General features: G+C 33.8%; 1 protein-coding gene across 1 annotated transcript; it reads right to left on the bottom strand.

The window, feature by feature from the left end:
* Window positions 1-6,462: 6,462 nt before the first annotated feature.
* LOC127852940 (leukocyte elastase inhibitor-like) lies at window positions 6,463-18,328 on the bottom strand. Its single transcript, XM_052387023.1, has 2 exons — window positions 18,264-18,328; window positions 6,463-8,181 (listed from the first exon to the last, which is right to left on the bottom strand). Exon 2 carries the CDS (start codon window positions 8,150-8,152, stop codon window positions 6,992-6,994), a length of 1,161 nt encoding a protein of 386 aa, XP_052242983.1. The 5' UTR covers window positions 8,153-8,181; window positions 18,264-18,328; the 3' UTR covers window positions 6,463-6,991.
* Between the last annotated feature and the right edge of the window lie 3,977 nt (window positions 18,329-22,305).

A 22,305-nucleotide genomic window follows, 5' to 3' on the forward strand; every position in this document is an offset into this window, starting at 1 on the left:
CAACTTACTTCTCAAACGTTCGACCGACGTTTCATGTGCAACGTTGCAGAAACGTTCGGAAGTGGTTACTAATGTAGCGATCAGAATGCAACGTTTCTGAAACGTCCTTTCAACGTTATGATGAAACGTCCGAGTAATGTTTTGTTTGCAACGTTTTGGCAACGTTCGGTAATGGTTGCCGACGTTGCGACCTAAATATTACGTTGCAGCAACGTTCGTAAAACGTCTGATGCTCACTGGGAACCAGTCTACATTGATGGGCTGCATGGTGAATTTTATTTTAACTGAAACAACACATTTAAATATGGCCAATGTCATCCCCAGTCCTGTGTCGACTAAAAAGGTTGCCATGTACAATTTATATCTGATTGTCTTGATTGCGTGCGTGTGTATTGTAACTGAAGTAGAATGAGTATATTATACATACGGAATAATACAATTTATAAAATAAAAAATATTTTCACTAGGTATTATAGATGTCAAAGTCATGCGTATAAGCTCTAATAGGATTTCGTTATAACATCACAAATTTAAAGCTGTCGTATAGAAAAATACCTACAGTAGTCTGCATCAAAATGGCTCTTATACCACAATTTTAGCAATTACATGTATCATCTATACATACAGAACCAAACATTAATGTACAGTCAATCGTGTGTTATAGTACATGTACTATATTTGCCAGATTATCAATCCATAATCCATGGCTTTTTTCATGTCTCAAAACCTCTCTTTCAAAGTATTGTGCATATACACCACCTACAACATAAACATAGGTGCCTAGATCGAGTTTTAGAAAGTATGTAAAAAAACACATTACGCAGTCGATTTCGGTGAAAAAAATACCGTTTATGTTAAACTTAATTTAACTAAATCTTACTTATAATAATCTAATTTCTTAAATCGATTAAATATACATGAAACGATGTTATCATGAACATGGTCGGAAAGCAGCGAGTGTACATCTTCGCAAAGGTACATTATAAACGAAATTATTAATTAATGTTATGTATCTTGAGTCATTGAATAAGGAAAATCCATGATGCACAAAACTAACCAGGAAACAGACTCGATAGCGTTTCAATAAGCCACAGGCTTTCAATGCAATCGAGCTTAAATAAATAGGTTTGAAATAAACAAGATGTTGCTTGTTGAGATGGTGCAAAGGAGGGGCGCCGGATATATATTAAATAGACATGGTAACAGATCAAGCGTTACAGATATGTTGGAACAACTAAATTGGAAATCCCGTCAGACAAGGAGGAAGGAAGCCAGACTTTTAATGCTACACAAAAATCGAAAACGAAAAAATTGCCATCAATAAAGAACATCGTTTAATACCACCAAGAAGACTCGCCCGCGGCATGCACGAAAAAACCTTCCAAATTCCATCATGTAAAAATGACTACAGACTCAACTCATTTTTTCCGAGGACCATCAGAGATTGGAACAAGCTGCCGCCTGACATAGTTTCTGCGGGGTCAATTTAGTGCTTCGAACAAAGCTCAATTGGCCAAACACGTTATTTAAACTGTAAAGAACTATGTTTTTAACCTATACATTCTGGACTTTTAATCGTTTATTCTCCAACTTTTCTTCAACACCCACACTACGACATAATAATCAACGAGTTAATTGTGGTCGTCAACCGGTAGAAGAAACGTATTAATAATCCGAACGGTCCTGTAAAGGTTATGTTAATTTACATTACAGGTGGTTTATACAACGAATGATGCATTTTTACCCAGCTGATTATTACTTATTAGTCTATTATTAATTACTCATTACTTACTAATAAGCTTTACACACGGCTTATAAGCTCGAGAAATGCCATGGGTCAGTTTAAAAACTACAGTCTCCGCTGTAAGTTGTTGAATCTCCACAGTGTTCGCGAGGTTACAAGAATGTGTATCTATGTTATAATGTTCTTTCAACTGCTCATATCGAGCTTAAGAAAATGGAACAGGCATTTCAATCCGCTTATTTTGGCTAACTTTACTACAAATATGTTTAGTCTTCAGATCGGGAACCGGAATAAGTTAGCAATGATTAATAGGAAATGAGTGGTATGCAACCGTAAGCAGAATATCCGCCGACGTGTTTACTTCCCGTTCATTTCGTTAACAGATCGAAGAATTGAGGTAAGGAATACTTTAGTAACTGATATGATTTAAAGCGTTAATCTTTTTTTACATATTAAGTACTCATCAATGCCAGTAAAACATCTAAACTGATACTTTAGACGTTAATGTAAATATATCCATGTTCAGGACATCTCGGCCCAATGAACAGTAGACAAGACGGCCACTGGTCACTTCGGCCCATAAACTAGGTCTTAATCCGTGAAAAAAAGGTTAAACGTACATCAAATTCATAATTAAAAAAAACTACCAGTTTTCGTTTCAGATTTCTTACATTTTTTAGTAGGGAATATTGCACTACTGTGTGTGTCAGATGTGTAGTATTGCATGAGTTGATTGTCTAAGTTAGTGTCTCATAAAGCTCAAAGTGCAAGTTAAATACAATTTCCTATGACCACCAAGTTTAATAGGGACCAAAGTAACACACCAACAAGCAAATTCATTGAAATGATATCCCCTGCCAATTTCAAAATTGCGACAGACGAACGGACTGATGGACAACGCCAATTCTACATGTATATCCCTCCGCCTTTAGCGGTGGGGGAAAAATTATCATTAGTATTTGGGAAAATCAAAAACTTAAAATTTTAAGCATATATTTTTTTATAAATGACATTCATTGATGTACAAACAAGTTTCATTGAAATGCACGAAAGCAGTTCTACAGTATGCATCTAGACACAAAAGTTTTCTGGACAGATGGACAACGCCAGAACAATCTCATCCAGATAAAAGGACGGATGGACAACGCCAAAACAATATCCTCCTCCAGATAAAATTATGAGAGAAGGAAGGGCAGACAAGTCAGCGATTATATGCTCTCCCTTGTAGGAGCACAAAATCTCAATTAAAGGCCAAAAAAAAATAAGTATGTTTCCGGTCGCCTGACCGTGTCTCCCGAATGGGCACCGACCCTCAACTTTTTATTGGGGTCGCCAAAAAAACAAAAAAACATTCATGTTCGTTCATATAAGATGTAATATTAAGCAAACAAAGCATATATATATATATATATACATGTATTTCTTATTATAAGCTTTAGTAGCCTTCCGTTTTAGTACTCGAGAAAAACAACAACAAAAATCCTACCTACCGACCCCCTTTTTTTTTAAGGAGACTAGAAAGGGACCTATTTTTTTCGGGCCTAACATTTAATTTCTAAGAACAAAGATGTATACACAATTCTGGAATAAATGCTGGTCAGTTTAGGGGTTTACTGTTTAGGGTATGACCTTACATGAAGCATTTGTGTAACCTTGACCCTTGATGTGAATCGTATGACCTTACATGAAGTATATTGTGTGACGTTGACCTTTACCCTAGACATGAACCTTGACCTTAACCCTAGACATGAATCTTACATGACACAAAGCAAGGAAAAAGATGGAGAAGAATTATGGAAGGTTATTACAGAATCCACTGATGCATAGTCAAATAATGTGTGAATAATAAATATTTCTACAAATGTGTGACCTTTGATGTGTGATCTTTACTTTAATTTGTCAAAAACACATAGGTCTTGCACTGCCTGATAATTGAGAACAATTACATTAGGACATTTTGAGAATCCATTTTAGTATGGTAGAATCCTTACCAAATAAGGCATATTTAATTAAAATGTGTGATTTTGACCTTTATTGGTGACATTGACCATGACCCTAGCAACCTGGATCTTATATTTGACACTCAGCTAGATAATGGAGAACAATAGTGGACAGTAATTACAGAATCCCTTGATGCATAGTAAAGGAATGACTAAACAATGAATAATTCCAAGATATGGTTCCGGACACAAACGTGTCAGACGGAAGGACGTACGGAAAGAAGGACAGACAATGCCAAAACAATATCCCCGCACCTATGGGCTCTAAGCTTATATTTAAAAGCATTTTTTCAAGATACAAAGGGCCAAAACTCCATTATTAACAGAGGGTGTACAATGCCATTTGGCGTGCATCATCCTTATACATATATATACTCAAACCAAGTTTTAATGAAATCCGCCAAAGCACTTATAAGATTTGGCTTTGGACACGAAAGTACCGGACAGAAGGCCGGACAGAAAGATGGACTGACGGAAAACGACAAAACAATATCCCTCTGCCTATGGTGAGGGATAATAATGAAATTTATTACATCAAGTCTAACATAGAAAACAACATTAAAAGTCTCTTATACAACAAATATGTATATTCCTAAATTAAACTGAACAGTTTACTGGTTGAGAACAAATACATGTAGTAGGTATATATTGCATATTGGTGTCATTTCTAACTTAAGAATCTTTGCAATAAATTTTAATAAAGACCGATCTACAACTCAGAAATTATTTGTATTGAACTGGTGCATCTTTTGTTAATGTTATTTTTCATGATTTTTTAAGGCAGTATAATTAGAAAAGATTTCTGGTACTTATTATATTGCACAGGTGGGAGTCATTTAGAATTTATCACCAAATGGACACCTATTGTAATATATTGCGTAAAATTAGTATCAAACTGTTTATATTAAATGATTCTAGATATAACCAAACATCATGTAGACCTGAATTTTTGCAAAAGCTCACAAACGTTTACCTGAAGTGAGGGTCATCACACACTTCTTAACTTAGAATACTAATCATTAAACATTGTTTGACAATTTTTGATGAAAAATTTACAGAGATATTTAACAACACCTATTCGTAAATATTGACATATAAGCATCGGCTATCCATCTAGTAACAACATATTACAAACAATATATTACAAATACCCTAGTTTGCACATACAAATGTGTGATAGCATGGGTAGTGTAGAGTATACAGTTTAGCCATCAACAAGAGATGTGTTCGTCAAAAACACAATGCCCCCTATTGCGCCGCTTTGAAAAACAATTTATTTTCTTTTTGACTTTTGACCTTGATAGATGACCTTAACCCTGAACTTCCACCACTCAAAATATGCAGCTTCACGAAAACGCCGCTTTGATTTATTTTTTTTGACCTTTGACCTTGAAGAATGACCTTGACCTTGAACTTCCACCACAAAATGTGCAGCTTCATGAGATGCACATGCATGCCAAATATCAAGTTCAACTGCTATATGCCACCCTACCGAGGGCATAAAAAGTGTTATCAGTACAGTAAGACAATGCTTTAATCATAACACCTGTACAGAGCATTTAATAACGTTGGCAAATTATAAAACATACATTTATGGAAACATCATTATAAGGAACAAGACGAGCAATGTCCTGATAAATAAAACTACCTAGTTTTTGCAAAATGAAATACGTTCTAAAAAGATAAATCACACTAATATCAATCACGTTTGATGATTACAAGATCAGTCTTCGAAATTAGCTTTGAAAAGTTACATGCCAGTCGGGCCAGTTACTTAAGAATTTTTACATGCCCAACATATTTTTTACATGCCCAAACTTTTTTAACCAAAATTATAACAAATCACAACATTTTAACACTTACATGCTACACATAGTAAAGCAGAACATTTGTTTCAATAGTAGTGAATACAATTACATCTAATATGTGACTAGAATTAAGACGGTCGATCTTTACACCAGTGCTCTTGAAAAGAGCGTTCTCTGGTGTCCTCGTACCATTTCTTGGCTTCCTTTTTCTCTAAATCATTGTCAATTTTCTATTTTGGAAGTGCTTTATCGGGCTTAGCCCCATCAACATACCTAAGATACTGCATAGCCTCTATGTCGACAATGACATTTGTTTACATTGACAAAAACGGAAGCGAATTACTTGATTGAAATGATCGATTCAAAAAGCATCTTCTCGATTAATGTCTAGAGAAACCGTCGATAAGAACCGAATGTGACCGAACTGCATCGGTCAAAAACAATAACAATGACGTGTGCAAGCAGGTGCGTGTTGTTAAACCAATCGAATTTCATTGTTTTACAACTTACGGCAAGGTGTTTGTTCGCAAAATTGAAAAATAGATCTGCAAATATCAAGAACCGCTTACGATTTTTTTATATAAACTGTCAATTGGCATCAATAATTTACATGCCCGGCGGGCCACAAACGTGAATTTTTGTATGTGCCCGGCAGTAATTTTACTCGCCACGGGCGATCGGGCGTGTGCTTATTTCGAAGACTGCAAGATAATAACAATTTAAATAAGATAGTAGACACCATTGATTTTGAAAATATGGCCATATACAAAGGTCATAGTTAAGAAAAGCTTCCGGCGATCAGACTGACCATCATACTTGTTAAGGATTTATAACCATGAACATTTTAAACCATTTTTAAGATCATACGATTAATGGATTATATAAGTAATGTTAAAAGACAAAATGATGATAATGTGATTGATATTTATTATTAATATATCGTTAATCAAAAGTGCTTTATATGATCTAGCTGTTCATCAAACTTGTCCAAGTTTATATGCTCACAAATTTGTTTCACAAATATTCATGAATATCCAACAAAGACGTATTGAGCCTTTTTTAATTCAACGACAATTCACAAATGCTTCAAGCGATATTGCTGGTTATAAAAACTGCAGAGATAGTTTGCCAATAAATATTGTCACTAAGTGAAATGATTATCCGATTTAACTGTTTGAGTTATTAAATGGGCAATGTTAACTTGGTCTTATATATATATGAAGGGCAATTATTCCGACAGTCTTTAAGTGATCTGGGTGGTTATCGAACTTGGTAAAGATATAATATCAACAAACATTATCACCAAGTTGTCTCTCATGTTTTCATTACACAATCTATTTTAAACAGCCGAAGGAAAAGGTATATTAACTTAACGATTCTTGACATTCGGAGACTGCTGATATTTTTTCCGCGAAGTTTCTTTGCTGAAACCGTGCAATCTAGAGTTTGTCTCGAGACTGAGCAGCTTCCAATGTTGATCCAGTATAACGACCAACAAAAAGTGGCGCCTTTAGGGGGTAGAGCCAGATCATAAACATGAACGGGTGATCAGCTGTGAATATCTTTGGAGGAGGCGGTGCACTAAAAAACACAATTGTCCCAGCAGTTGCAGCTGCAGCCTCTGTACCTTCTTCGTTGACATCAACAAACGCCTTGTGGAACACTTCAGAAACAAACAAATCCTTCCCCATTCCAGAGAGGTCACTTTTGTTTGCATCGAACACATCAGGCATTCCTAGAGCAGATAATGTATCTGAAAGCTGGAGTGAACTCTCGAGCTTGAATTTCGGAACAGAAACTTTGACAGTTGGTGAGTTAACATCTTCGATACATTGGTTTATTTTTTTGACGTTTATCCTTTTCTCCATTTCCAGCAACCCAGTGACGGTGTTTGGAAGTAGAACTACCATAGCCATTTCATCCCCAATATAAGGCAGATGTAAAACCTTACAATCCAAAGCTGTATTCTCGCCATATCGCACTTTCTTCATTTCTCGTTTCATCATGTCTATCTTCAAAGATTTTCCGTCCAATGTATGAAAATCAGATTGTGTTGTACTCTTTGGCTCAAACTGTATCGCCCAGTTTCCTTTGAAATAGATGGCATTTGCAATTACCATTCTGGTGAGTGAATTGATAGATCCGCTTGGTAGAAGGTTTTTGATCTTTTCGTTTGTGACTTCCTCTACCCATTTGTTTATTTCTTGTCTGCTTCCTTCTGGGTTTAATTTAAAGTCCACATTTTTGACATCCGAGGCAAAATGTTTGACTACAGCTTTAATATAATCTTCCAAAATGCCTTTATCACTGTTCGGATAGAGTCTGTTAGCGCTTCTCAGTATGACATGATCGCTCCCTTTATTCAAAACCTTAACAAATTGCTCAGCATCAGCATGTATCAACAGTTGATCATTGGATTGAAATTGAAGAGTAGAAATCATTTGGTTTCTGGTTTCATTTCTTGCTCCAGTTTGAACCATCGTCATGACAACGGAAATGCTGCTCGGCGACATGAACAGGTTGCCATGGGGATTTTGAGAAACGACATGTTGCAAGAGGTCCAAAGAAAATTTTGAAGCGCATGATGACATGGTTGTCATTTGATGTAAATACAATTGCTGACAGCTTTCTGCAACAGAAGAAGGAAAAAATAATTAATAGTTAAATTAATTAAATAATTAAAGATGTTTGTGCGTTACATGGCCATTAATTCAAAATGAATATTTTAAATAGTAAATCACTTTATCATAGGCAATCACGATACACAATTACCATGTGGTGTCAAAATGAGAAAAACAGCTAAACAATGCCTGATTTATAACATATGTTCCCAAGTAAATGCTTGTCAGTGAGGTAAAGTTAATTTATCAATTAATTTGATTGCATAAGTAGAAAGATTAATATTATAAGTTAAGCAGTGCTGTCACTATTATTGCCAAAAATTTTACTTAGTTATTGAAAAACAGACAACTAGTCTTAGATATAGTACTTTTCAATACAATCAATAAGGAACTAAACTTTTTGCTTTGCACACATCAATAAAATAAATAAATAAATATCGCAGAACGAATTATGGTTCTTGCACTCAGTACTTGCTTCAATACACTAATATAATTATATGAAGTTTAAATTAAATCTCTTCACAACTTTTGGGTACTGATAAGTAAAATACACTTTTTTGCACACCATGACATGAAATATACAAAAGACAATTACTCCACAAATGCTGGCCAGTACTCCATAGATGAATGGAGTTTTATCTCAATATCTTCAAACTTAATGGAATACTAGTGTACAAGAATATAAACACATGGCAATAACTCTGTAAGTAAGTTTTGCAGAAGAAGTTATGGAATACTCTTCAATTCCTCTTAAAGCCGTTAATCACTTTTTGAGTTTGATTTGAATCTTTTTTTTTTCTGGTTATTAATCGCTCAAGAAAACAACATCGTGTTATTATATTCTCCAAAAACTGTAAGAAAAGAGCAAAAATACTATAGAAAGCACTTTTTCTATATGTCCTCTATCATGATATAAATTAAAAGTATAATCCCTTCAAGACTTCAATTAATTTATGCTTTAAAGTGAAAAACAAAAATCAATAGCTCTGCAAATACTGAAAAAAAGAGTTATGGCCTTTGTACTTGTTATTTTTCCTTATAAGCCAAATATAATTACATGAAGGTTCTTTTAAATATGTCCAACAAATGCGGACTTATGCTCCACACAAGAAAATGGTCTGAACCAAAAATAAAGCAATGGGCAAAACATGTAAAAACAGTACCACTGATATGAAAGTTTTTTATCTTGTACTTTGCACTTCCCCTCAATGTCCTATTTCAAGGTAATACATGTTTATCATACCATGAACAATCTTTCACAATGGTGACCTATGTAAAAGTCCGAGCCACGAGTCCGATTGAGTAAGCTACATTTTCTCAATCGGCATACTTGTTGTTATCATTGATAAACGTAAAGGCAGCTTTGTTCCCGTCCTCTTTCAAATTTATCGAGAGGTTCGGGACGGGAACCAGACACGAAACTGCCAGGTGGCAATTCAAACTCTGTGAAGCTGGGAAAACCCAAATGTAGTCACCCTGGATGGACTGACGGACAGTTAAAAAACTACCATAAGGGGGCATGAAAATAATGCTGTTAGGGTCACAGGGGGAAGTTGCGCAAAAAAAATTGTATATAATATCAGGGACCTATACAAACAAAGGGATGAGACACTCACTGAACCGAAGAACAAGCTAACGCGTTGTAACGCAAAAGGGAAACGAGACTTGCGACCCAACGAGACTTCGCGCGACGAGGCAAATTTTCACAGCCGCCATTTTGACAAAGCGAGACCGTGACAAAGCAATCGAGACAGAATAAGATAACAAATTAACCAAGTGTTGCCAACACAGAAGTATTCATTGCAAAGGTTTGTTGAGTTTGATACATCTTATTGTTTCATTTGTTTTCGTCTATGCTTTGTATTTACTTATAAAACAACGGTGGGTATTTTCACTAAATCATGCGTATCATTGTTTACACTTCCATAATCCGAGAAACGTGTGTCGTGGCTTTTTTCAAAAGGCTTGGTCAAATAAAGCTCTATACTATTCATGTTGGTATTCTTACAAACGTTACATTTCAACGCATTGTGTGATGCTAATTTTATTTGTATTATTAGCAAATTCATGATTTTGAATGAGCACAAAGGCAATACAATTTTAGTCATTTTTTTATCAGTTTCATCAACATATGCCGTGGCTCTTTTTGAAAGGCTCAGTCAATACTAGCCCTATATATATCATGTTGGTATCTTTACAAACGTTACATTTCAATGCATTGAGTGGTGCAAATTTAATTTGCATTATTTTCAAATGTATAATTTTGTATTCAGCTGTTTGTATCCATATTTTTTGTTTTCTTTTTTCGTTTGTATGTAATGATATCTTATGTCTTATACTAGAAACCAACTGGGCATTTTTTAAAAAGGGACCAACTGGACAAGCATACACAAATTATCATTTACATCACCCTCCACTTCTTTAAATGATTAAGATATGTACTTTAAATGTAAACGGGCTAAATAATAAAGACAAACGCATAAAAATCTTCAAATGGTTAGACGAAAAAAAATATAGTATAATCCTATTACAAGAAAGTCACTTGACACATACTTTAAGACAAACCTTAAAAGATGAATGGGACGGAGACATCTATCTTAGTGGTCAACATTCTAATAAACAAGGCGTGGCCTTTCTGATAAAAAATAATATTGGGATCACAGTCGATAATTTTAACGAAATAATAATTGGCAGACAAGCGAGTATAGATATCAAAATACACGAAACACAATTAACATTAATCAACGTTTACGGCCCTAACATAGATGATTCCACTTTTTACGAAACACTACAATCCTTTATAAATAATAATCAAGATAAAAACATCATAGTCGGTGGTGATTTCAATACTGTTCTTAACCCATTATTAGATAAAAAGAAGGGCAACCTTTATACTCATCCTAAAAATAGAAACATTTTAAATAACATAATTGAAAACTACAATATGATAGACATCTGGCGTACAATATATCCAAGCGAAAGAAAATTCACCTGGCACTCAAACACAAAACCAACAATATTTTGTAGATTAGACTATTTTTTAATATCTGAGTCTCTTTGCAACATTATTGACACATGTAACATAAAACCAGGATTTATGACTGACCACTCTCTAGTTGAACTTAAACTGCATAATATACAACCTGAAAGAGGCCCAGGATACTTTAAAATTAACAACAGCATCTTATTAGATACACAATATCAAACACAAATAAAACAGGAAATATTAAATACAGTTCAAAATAATAAAGATGCAAACCCAAATACCTTATGGGAAGTAATTAAATGAAATATACGCAACACAACAATTAGATACACATCATTTAAACAAAAAGAAACACACAAACTTGAAACTGAAACCATCAAAACCATTGAAACCCTTGAAAAACAATTGCATCAAACGAACACAAATGATACCACCGACATTGAAAATGAAATAACGTTAAAAAAACAAATATTAGATGAAATTTATCATACACATCTCAATGGAATAATACTAAGAGCGCGTGCACAGCATGTTGAACACAATGAAAAAAATACAAAATACTTCGCAAACATTGAAAAACGTAGAAGCGAACAAAAAACTGTACACAAATTAGTAGTCAATGGCAAAGATATAACAAACAGAACTCAAATACTAGAAGAACAACGTTTATTTTTCGAAACCCTCTATAAACGAAAAAATGTTGAAAATAACACTCTTTTTAAAAATACACATCACGCTTTAAATCAAGAAGAAAAACTATTGTGTGACGGATTACTAAATGAATATGAATGTGGATTAGCACTAAAAGAAATGCAAAATAACAAAAGTCCAGGATCTGATGGCATCACCATTGAGTTTTATAAAATATTTTGGAATGATATCAAAACACATTTAATTAAATCACTAAACTATTCATATAATAATGAAAACCTAACTACGCTTCAAAAACAAGGTATAATATCACTCATTCCAAAACCTGGAAAAAACTTAGAATCCTTATCGAACTGGCGCCCAATTAGTTTACTAAACAATGATTATAAAATTGCAACTAAAAGTATAGCAAACAGAATAAAAAAAATATTACCATCAATCATTTCAAAATCTCAATCTGGTTTCATAAAAGGACGTTACATTGGTGAAAACGTTCGTCTTATCCAAGAATGCATCAACTATTTCAACAATTCAAATGATCCTGGTCTAATATTCTTTGCAGACTTCGAAAAGGCATTCGATTCGCTTGATCATTCATTTATGTTCTCTTGCTTAGAAAATATGAACTTTGGTGAAAGTCTCATTCAATGGGTCAAACTATTCTATACTGATATTAACAGTTTAATCATAAACAATGGCTTCTTTTCAAAAAGTTTCAACATCGAACGAGGGGTTCGACAAGGATGTCCACTCTCATCATCGCTATTTATTATTTGCATCGAGTATCTATCACATCACATCCAATCAAATAAACACATAAAAGGCATATCACTAGAACCAGACGAAGAAATCAAACAGTCCCTATTTGCTGACGATGCAACTTATTTTTTAAACGACAATTACGATTCTTTCCATAACCTAATAGAATCGCTAACCCTTTACGGAATGACATCGGGTCTTAAACTAAACAAAAGTAAATGTACTGTGCTACGAGTAGGTAAATTAAAACAAAGTAATGTTCAACATAAAAAAGAAATGAAATTTCATTGGACATCCGATGAAGCCACAACGTTAGGAATTACTTTCACAAATAATGAAAAGGATACAGTTCTTAAAAACATACTACCTAAATTACAGAATTTTAAAAACTGCTTAAAATCATGGCATCACCGTAAACTTACACTAATCGGAAAAAAACAGTATTGAAAACGTTTGCACTTCCTAAACTAATTTATGTATTAACAGTCCTCCCAAATCCACCAAATGATGTTATTAACGATATAAAATCAGCAATATTTAATTTCATATGGGACGGTAAGCCTGACAAAATAAAACGAACTCAGTTAATTCAATCTGTAGAAAATGGAGGTATCCAATTAACGAACATTGACTCATTCTTGAATGCAATCAAATGCAGCTGGGTTAAAAGATACCTAGATAATACCAATACGAGTACATGGAAACTATTCTACCAGAAAATCCTAAAAAACTATGGTGACTCTTTACTCTTCGAATGTAACATCAACAATACTATCCTACATGAAATTGCAAACGAAAACATATTTCTGTCTGATGTTCTATCAGCATGGAGTGATGTCACTCATAATCTAAAAACCCAAAACAGCAGTAAAACTATTTTATGGAACAATAAAGACATAACTTCAAACAATAAGACGTTTTTCTATAAAGATTGGTTTGAACGAAGCATAAAATATGTCGACCAATTATATGACTACAGAATTAAGGATTTCTACTCTTTTGATAATATATGCTACATATACGGAATACCTTCAAATAATTTTCTGAAATACTACACACTAATCAAAAGCATACCCATACATATTAAATCTGAAATCAATACAAATAATACACCATGTACTCAAACAACATTTGTAGAAAACATACTTGGAAGAAAAAACAAAACAAATAAAATATTTTACACACTACAAATTAAAAACCCTACAGAAAACTCCAAAATCCAAAATAAATGGCAAGTCCTTTTTGGAGAAAATGAACTTAATTGGAAACACATATTTACCATGCCATATAAAGCAACTATTGAAAGCACACTGAGAAATTTTCAATATAAATACATCCATAGAATTATAGCTACAAATAAATATCTCTTTAAATGCAAATTATCTAACTCAAATCTGTGTGACTTCTGCAGTGAAAACATTGAAACTATAGAACATCTTTTCTGGGAGTGCAAACACATCCAGCCTATTTGGAATCAATTAATATCTTTTCTTGAACAACATCAACTAAACGTTAAACTATCTTTCTTAAATGTAAGTTTCGGAATTAACTCATTGAAATCAATAGACTGTAATAATATTGTGAATTTTATGGTTATATTGATGAAATATTTTATCTTAAACATGAAGTACAAAAAACAAGTACCAAATTTTAATTGTTTTGTCCATAGTCTTAAACTAAAAATCCAGATTGAGAAAGAAATAGCCCTCAGAAATGACACATTACAAATCTTTGAACAAAAATGGAATCGGATTAAATTCTCATAATGTTTTGTCCACTTATATACATTTCACTCTAATGCTAGTTTATCTCTCTAAAATAGTTTTGTTTATTTTTTTTATTATTATTTTTTTTTTTCAATCTGACAAGACCATTGTGAATATACAACAAAACACACAAGCCCAGTATGCTTTCTTCCGCCTTTACACAACTTATCATTTTTCATAACTATTCCTCTGTTGTTCTTTTCTTTTCTCTCTAAAAAAAATATATATTATATTAGCATATCTTGTATAACATGTCTGAACTTTATTGCTTTGTACAATCACTATGTTGTATGATCATATACATGTTTACATTGTATGTATGATATTGAATAATAAAAAAAAAAAAAATATATATATATATATATATTAATCTTATGGGTATCTTTACAAACATTACATTTCAACGCATTGTGTGATGCTAATTTTATTTGTATTATTTGCAAATTCATGATTTTGAATGAGCACAAAAGCAATACAATTTTAGTCATTTTTTTATTTTCTTACCACTATCAGTTTCATCAACATATGTCGTGGCTCTTTTTGAAAGGCTCAGTCAATACAAGCCCTATATATATATATCATGTTGGTATCTTTACAAACGTTGCATTTCAATGCATTGTGTGGTGCAAATTTAATTTGCATTATTTGCAAAGGCATAATTTCGAATTAGCTCAAAGATTATACAATTTTAGTCATTTTTTTATTTTGTAATCACTATCAGTTTGATCAACATATGTCGTGGCTCGTTTCGAAAGGCTCCGTCAATACTAGCCCTATATTAATCGTATGGGTCTCTTTACAAACATTACATTTCAACGCATTGTGTGATGCTAATTTTATTTGTATTATTTGCAAATTCATGATTTTGAATGAGCACAAAAGCAATACAATTTTAGTCATTTTTTTTTTTTTTTTTACAATTTCAGTTTGATCAACATATGTCGTGGCTCTTTTCTAAAGGCTCAGTCAATACTAGCCCTATAGTTATCATGTTTGTATCCTTACAAATGTTACATTTCAATGCATTGTGTGGTGCAAATTTAATTTGCATTATTTGCAAAATCATAATTTTGTATCAGCTCAAAGATTATACAAATTTAGTCATTTTTTTATTTTGTAATCACTATCAATTTAATCAAATATGTCGCAGCATTTTAAGAAAGGCTCAGTCAATACTAGCCCTATAATAATCATGATGGTATCTCTACAAACGTTGCATTTCAATCTATTGTGTGGTGCAAATTTCATTTGCATTATTTGAAAAATCATAATTTTGTATAAGCTCAAAAACAATACAATTTTAGTCATTTTTTAAATTTTATAACCACTATTAATTTGATCAACATATGTCGCAGCATTTTTGGAAAGGCTCAGTCAATACTTGCCCTTTATTAATCTTGTTTGTTTAAATTCATATTGTTTTATATTTTCAGTGTGCTGAAAAGAAGCAAAAGAGGGTTTGACCCCGCAAAGGAAAATGCCATGACGCCAGCGAAACTTGGGCGTACAAACCCAGGTCGTTTCCACATTAAGAACTTTTAATGGTTGAAAAACATTGTGGACTTTAAATAGTGCTGACATACATGTGTGTTCACAGCTATGCCAAGGATACTGATACTGTCTGATTCAACACGGAAATTGGATTACTTTTTTTCCTGAGACGTACCTTGACCATCCCAGCACTAAGATGATGTTACTATATTCATGTCTACTATATAAAGCAGTGGCGACAACAAACTTCACAAACCTTCAGACTTGCCGAAGACAAAAGAAAATTCAGTATGAATTAGTTTTAAATATTCAATTGATTAAATTAAACTGTTGCATTTTTTCATAAATGAACACATTGCAGCAGTGAATATCTCTGCTTAACTCAAAAGTGACAGTTAGATCTTTGATCATGTTAATCAAAAATGTGTTCCCAAAACTCATTATAAATATCAAATTTTCAAACTTGTTTTAACAAGATAATTTGGTATTTAATTTTAGTAAGCTTTTTGTATTGCTGTAGGCTTCGAATAAATCTTCTGCATTACCATGTCAAGAGGAATCTCATTCTTTTGTTGTTGAAATAATAAATAGAAAATTGTTAGTATTATTATCAAATTTTTGTTGTTCTATTTCACATTGCAAATGGTTAATTGTGCAAAATCTTTTACAAACATGTGATTTTTTTTACATGCTATTGAGTTTTTAAAATATTTTCTTTAACTGAATGCTCATTACACTTAGTAACATGAATGTATTGTTACACATACTCTTAAACTTAAATAATACCAAGATTACCTATCATGCATGAACTAATGTGTATGTTTCAGTGATTAACTGATTTATACTGAGAAATTAAACATAAACGACTTTTATGAATTGCCTTGCCTTCAAATTCTGCTGATTTTTGTTCAATACTTGAACACGAAATCACGAAAAGACTTTTAGTACAACTATGGATATCATGTTCAAAAGGAGTCCAACAGAATAATATAATGGCATGCGAACCTTCATTGTCTCGGATGATAAAAAACAATTATACATTTTAAATTGTAAGCAATTGGCAGGCGTTAATAATGTTGATATTTTTCACACGGCAGAGTAACATTTTTAATTAATTAAAAGACCGGTCTTTGCTACATGCACATATGTGCGATATACAATGGCAATTGAAACCCTGTGAAACAAATGGTATTGTTACTCGTCAACGCATCCGGTAATTGGGTTCCGTGTAGCATACTGCGTGTTAATATTACTAATTATTTATTTTCAAGACAAACAAGGCAAAACTGAACGAATTTATATATTTGTTTATTACACAACGAAAGTCGAATATTGCGAAACAACTATCACCATCAATGAGCGAAATCGCTCGCAATCGAATGAATCTGCTTTCCTTCAGCTACATGAAGGTCAGTCTGGCTGCACAGGTTCTGAGCGACTCTGTTGGTGAATATTAAAATGGCATGCGAAACTTTGCTGCGTCGGAGGTTAAAAGAACAGTTATACATTTTGAGTTGTTTGCACTTAACATGTCTTGATTATGTAGCTATTTAAAACAAAACATGGTAACATTTTAATTCTATTAAAAGACCGGTCTTTTGTACATGCACATACGTGCGATAAACAACGGCAATTAACCCTGGCGAAACAACCGGCAATTAATATTCATCAAAGGGTCCGATAATTGGTCCCTGTTCGACATACTGCGTAATAATTAGACTAAATAATGATTGATTTTGAGATCAACAACGCAACAATTGAACGAATAGGTACTTGTTTATTTAACATAATATAATTTGAATCCGAAAAAAACGTAACCCGCTCAATAAGCAAAATCCCTCGCAATCGATAAGGTGTAGCCGCATTATCGCTACACAGGGACCAATCAATCGAGATTATCAAATCTCGCGCACCGGTTTATTATCAGTAAACAGGGACCAATCGACCGAGATAATCAAATCTCGGTTTATTTTGCGTGCTGTAACGGGATATCGCGAGGTTGCTAATTTCTTTGTTTGTATAGGCCCCTGATAATATATATAGACTATATATATTATTTAAAAAAAATATAAAAAATTGCGCAACTTCCCCCTGTGGTTAGGGTTAGGGTAAATCATCATTTTTAATTCTTAAGATATCACAATTTCTTCATATTGCTTAACTTGATTAAAATAAGTCAAAAAATATGGACAAACATGCCATAATGTGTCAAAATTATGCGTTTTTCGGTATTTGGAGCATATTTCGGTGAATTTGGGTGTATTTCGGTAAATCGCGCCACCCCTCGTATTAATTGGGTCGAAAAGTACTATATGTGTGAATATTTACATTAATGTGATTTTCAGAATCAGTTTAGAATTTTTGCTGACGTTGAGAAGTATTTTAATTTGTAAAGATTTATGCTTACAATCATATCTCTAACTTATGTATTCCATACCTATTTGTTTTGTTTACGAATGCATCGGACGTAAACACAGAATGCACGTCAGCCGATAATCTGCTTACGGTTACAGACCACTAATTTGGTATTAATAATTACAAACTTTTTCCGGTTCCCGATCTGAAGACTGAACATATTAATTTTGCACAGGGACCTATACAAACAAAGGGATGAGACACTCACTGAACCGAAGAACAAGCTAACGCGTTGTTACGCAAGAAACGAGACTTGCGACCCAACGAGACTTCGCGCTTCGAGGCAAATTTTCACAGCCGCCATTTTGACAAAGCGAGACCGTGACAAAACAATCGAGAAAGAATAAAAAAACAAATTAACCAAGTGTTGCCAACACAGAAGTATTCATTGCAAAGGTTTGTTGAGTTTGATACGTCTTATTGTTTCATTTGTTTTCGACTATGCTTTGTATTTACTTATAAAACAACGGTGGGTATTTTCACCAAATCATGCGTATCATTGTTTACAATTCCACAATCCGAGAAACGTGTGTCGTGGCTTTTTCAAAAAGCTTGGTCAAATAAAGCTCTATAATATTCATGTTGGTATTCTTACAAACGTTACATTTCAACGCATTGTGTGATGCTAATTTTATTTGTATTATTAGCAAATTCATGATTTCGAATGATTACAAAGGCAATACAATTTTAATCTTATGGGTATCTTTACAAACATTACATTTCAACGCATTGTGTGATGCTAATTTTATTTGTATTATTTGCAAATTCATGATTTTGAATGAGCACAAAAGCAATTCAATTTTAGTCATTTTTTTATTTTCTTACCACTATCAGTTTCATCAACATATGTCGTGGCTCTTTTTGAAAGGCTCAGTCAATACTAGCCCTATATATATCATGTTGGTATCTTTACAAACGTTGCATTTCAATGCATTGTGTGGTGCAAATTTAATTTGCATTATTTGCAAAGGCATAATTTTGTATTAGCTCAAAGATTATACAATTTTAGTCATTTTTTTAATTTGTAATCACTATCATGTTGATCAACATATGTCGTGGCTCTTTTCGAAAGGCTCCGTCAATACTAGCCCTATATTAATCGTATGGGTATCTTTACAAACATTACATTTCAACGCATTGTGTGATTAGGCCAGTCAACGAAGCATTTGACCTAGAACTAATTGCAAAAGAATTTGTAAGTATACCATGCGAATGTACTACCTAACATATGTTTGTACTACAAAGTCCGGAAATTTTGCTTTTGTAATAAAAGAGATATTAATGGTAAAAGTTGGGATTTTTTCAAACTGAATGTATGGCACATCTTTGCTACCATACCACCAGAAATGTGATGTCACTTGCTTTAAAATGTGACGTCACAAAATATGTAATGGCGGCGTCCATGCGGTAACTCGTATAGATCTGTCAACATGTTACAGAGAAGCCTTTAGGGACCATTAAATGTAAGTATTTGCCGTTGATTGTTTTTAACAACATTAAAAACAAACTTAAGTAAAGTATTTATCACAAATATGGTCCAGATATTTCAATAATTACGTGTAAACGACAGCAGTGCAGCAACATATTTACGCTTACGTCATTGTAAATTTATTCAAGTTTATTTTCAGAAAACACACAAACTATTGTTGAAACATCAATCTTTTGTCCTGAAATACAAATAATATGCGCAGAATACTCCTATTTGTTATTAACTACTACTGAATTAAATAGGTTAATAAAGGGTTTTTAAATTTTTTTGATTCTACGGAAGCCTTTTTGTGTCATAATATCATAAATAAAACCTTTTGCGTGGTGAAATTAACATACTCTCATATTCACAATTGCCATCTATGTTTGATGTTTTTGTAAAAGGAATATGTAATGTAGTCATTAATTACTGATTTCTGTGTACCTGACATTAAAAAAATGCATATTTGTATATATTAATACTATGAAAAACATGAATCTGAACAGTAAATACGTGCATTTTATTTTCCAGATGGATACGAGGTTGAGCTGTCCATTGTGCCACGAGCCAATTGGGGATGAGAGGCCGTTTTCTAAACTAAGTGAGAAAGGTTGCAAGGAATTCGCCTTGCAAGTAAACACCATGCAACCAATGTGACAGTATCTCCAGGTGACATGGTCCACATTTCATGCCGAAAAGACTTTACAAGACCTGGCCCTTATAAGAGTTTGGAAGATAAACCTGAGAAACAATTGCGATCTTTAGCACCTACTGTTGACTTTAAATCTAGGTGTTTATTTTGTGATACATTGGCTAAATGTGGAGTATCGAACAGGAAAAGGTCGTTTGATACATACCCTGTAAGAAGCTTAGAATTTCGAAGCACTCTAGTAAAACATTGTAAGCAGAGGGGTGATCAATGGGCACAGGATGTAGAAAGGCGTTTGAGCCATGTGATCGATCTACCAGCTGCTGATGCCATTTACCATCAGCAATGTAATGTGAATTTTAGAACAGGAAAAGGTATTCCGAAGGCATATCAAACAGGCGATAGTGTCACCTCCTCAATGAAAAGTCCTGGTCGTCCAGAAGATAGTGAACAGAAGCAGGCATTTAAAAATGTCATTACATTTCTTGAAAATACATCGTGTGAAACTTTAACAGTGCATGATTTAGTGTTTGAAATGCAAAGAGTGTGTGGTGAAAAAGCGTATACCACAAAACATATGAAGCAGAAAGTTATTGAGCATTTTGGTAATGGTTTTGTAATAATCAGCATTGACGGAAGACGTGACATTATTACTTTGAAAACAAATGCAGCTTCCATCATTCATTCGTTCTATGAAGACTCACAGGGGAAAACTGAGAAGGAAAAGAAAACCAAAATATTAGAAACTGCTGCAGAATTGCTAAAATGTGATATTAATTCAATTAATATTGCAAAAGATCATTACCCAGATTTTAATCATATATCTTCTAAGCAAAACAATGTTGCCTTTTTGCCAGACAGTCTTCAAATGTTTCTGAAAGCTGTTATAGGTCAGTCAAACGACATTAAGGTTGCCTCAATAGGTCAGGGCATTATCCAAGCATGTCGCCCCAGAAATATCATTGCTCCGCTTCAGCTTGGACTTGGTGTCAAACTTCACTATCACTTCGGCTCAAGATTTTTGATTGATCATCTTAATAGCCTCGGATTCTGTTGCTCATACAGCGAAGTCCAACTTTATGAATCAAATGCTGCGGCAGCCTTATCTACACGTATACCCTGTCAAGAAACAGACAATCAACCATTTCTACAATTTGTAGCAGACAATGTAGATCACAACACTGGAACCATAGATGGCCATGGCACATTTCATGGGATGGGCATCATAGCTTCGTCTACACCAGGATCTGAGGTTACATTATGTGTACCAAGACGCGAAGTTTCTATTGATCAACTTGTAGAAACAAGCAAGATACCAGTGAAGTACTATGTGCCATCCTCTGAGTCCTCTAATGATTCCGTGTTCAGTGAACTCCATGAAATAAGCGTTCTGCGACAATTGCAGAGACCATTGGATATTTTCTACAAAGTGATATGGCCACTACGTTCAAATAGACCAAGTTGGTCTGGTTTTATGCAAACATTTGACCAACATTGTGGAACAATTCAGAAAAAATCCACTATAACTTTCTTACCCATGATTGATCTTAACCCAAGTGATGTCAACTGTATCTATACAACACTCGAATTTGTATGTGGCGAAGCTAGGAAATATTCCAAAACGCCGGTTCTGACTTTCGACCAGCCCCTGTTCCAAAAGGCCACAGATATTATTGCATCATAAAGCCCACACAGCTTCCTAAGGAAAACAGTTCTTCGTCTTGGGGCGTTTCACACAGAGATGAGCTTTCTAGGGTGTATTGGTCATCTCATGTCTGGGTCAGGGCTAAATGAAGTTATGCAAACAGTTTATGCTGCGAATTCAGTGGTACATATGTTGTCTGGGAAAGCTGTACAACGTGCAATACGAGGTCATATGCTTATCGACAATGCCCTTACAGTCCTACTTATAGAAAGCGCGTTCCTTCGCACGAATGATATTACAGA

This window comes from Dreissena polymorpha, chromosome 12 (genome assembly GCF_020536995.1).
Source record: "Dreissena polymorpha isolate Duluth1 chromosome 12, UMN_Dpol_1.0, whole genome shotgun sequence".
Lineage (NCBI taxonomy): Eukaryota > Metazoa > Mollusca > Bivalvia > Myida > Dreissenidae > Dreissena > Dreissena polymorpha.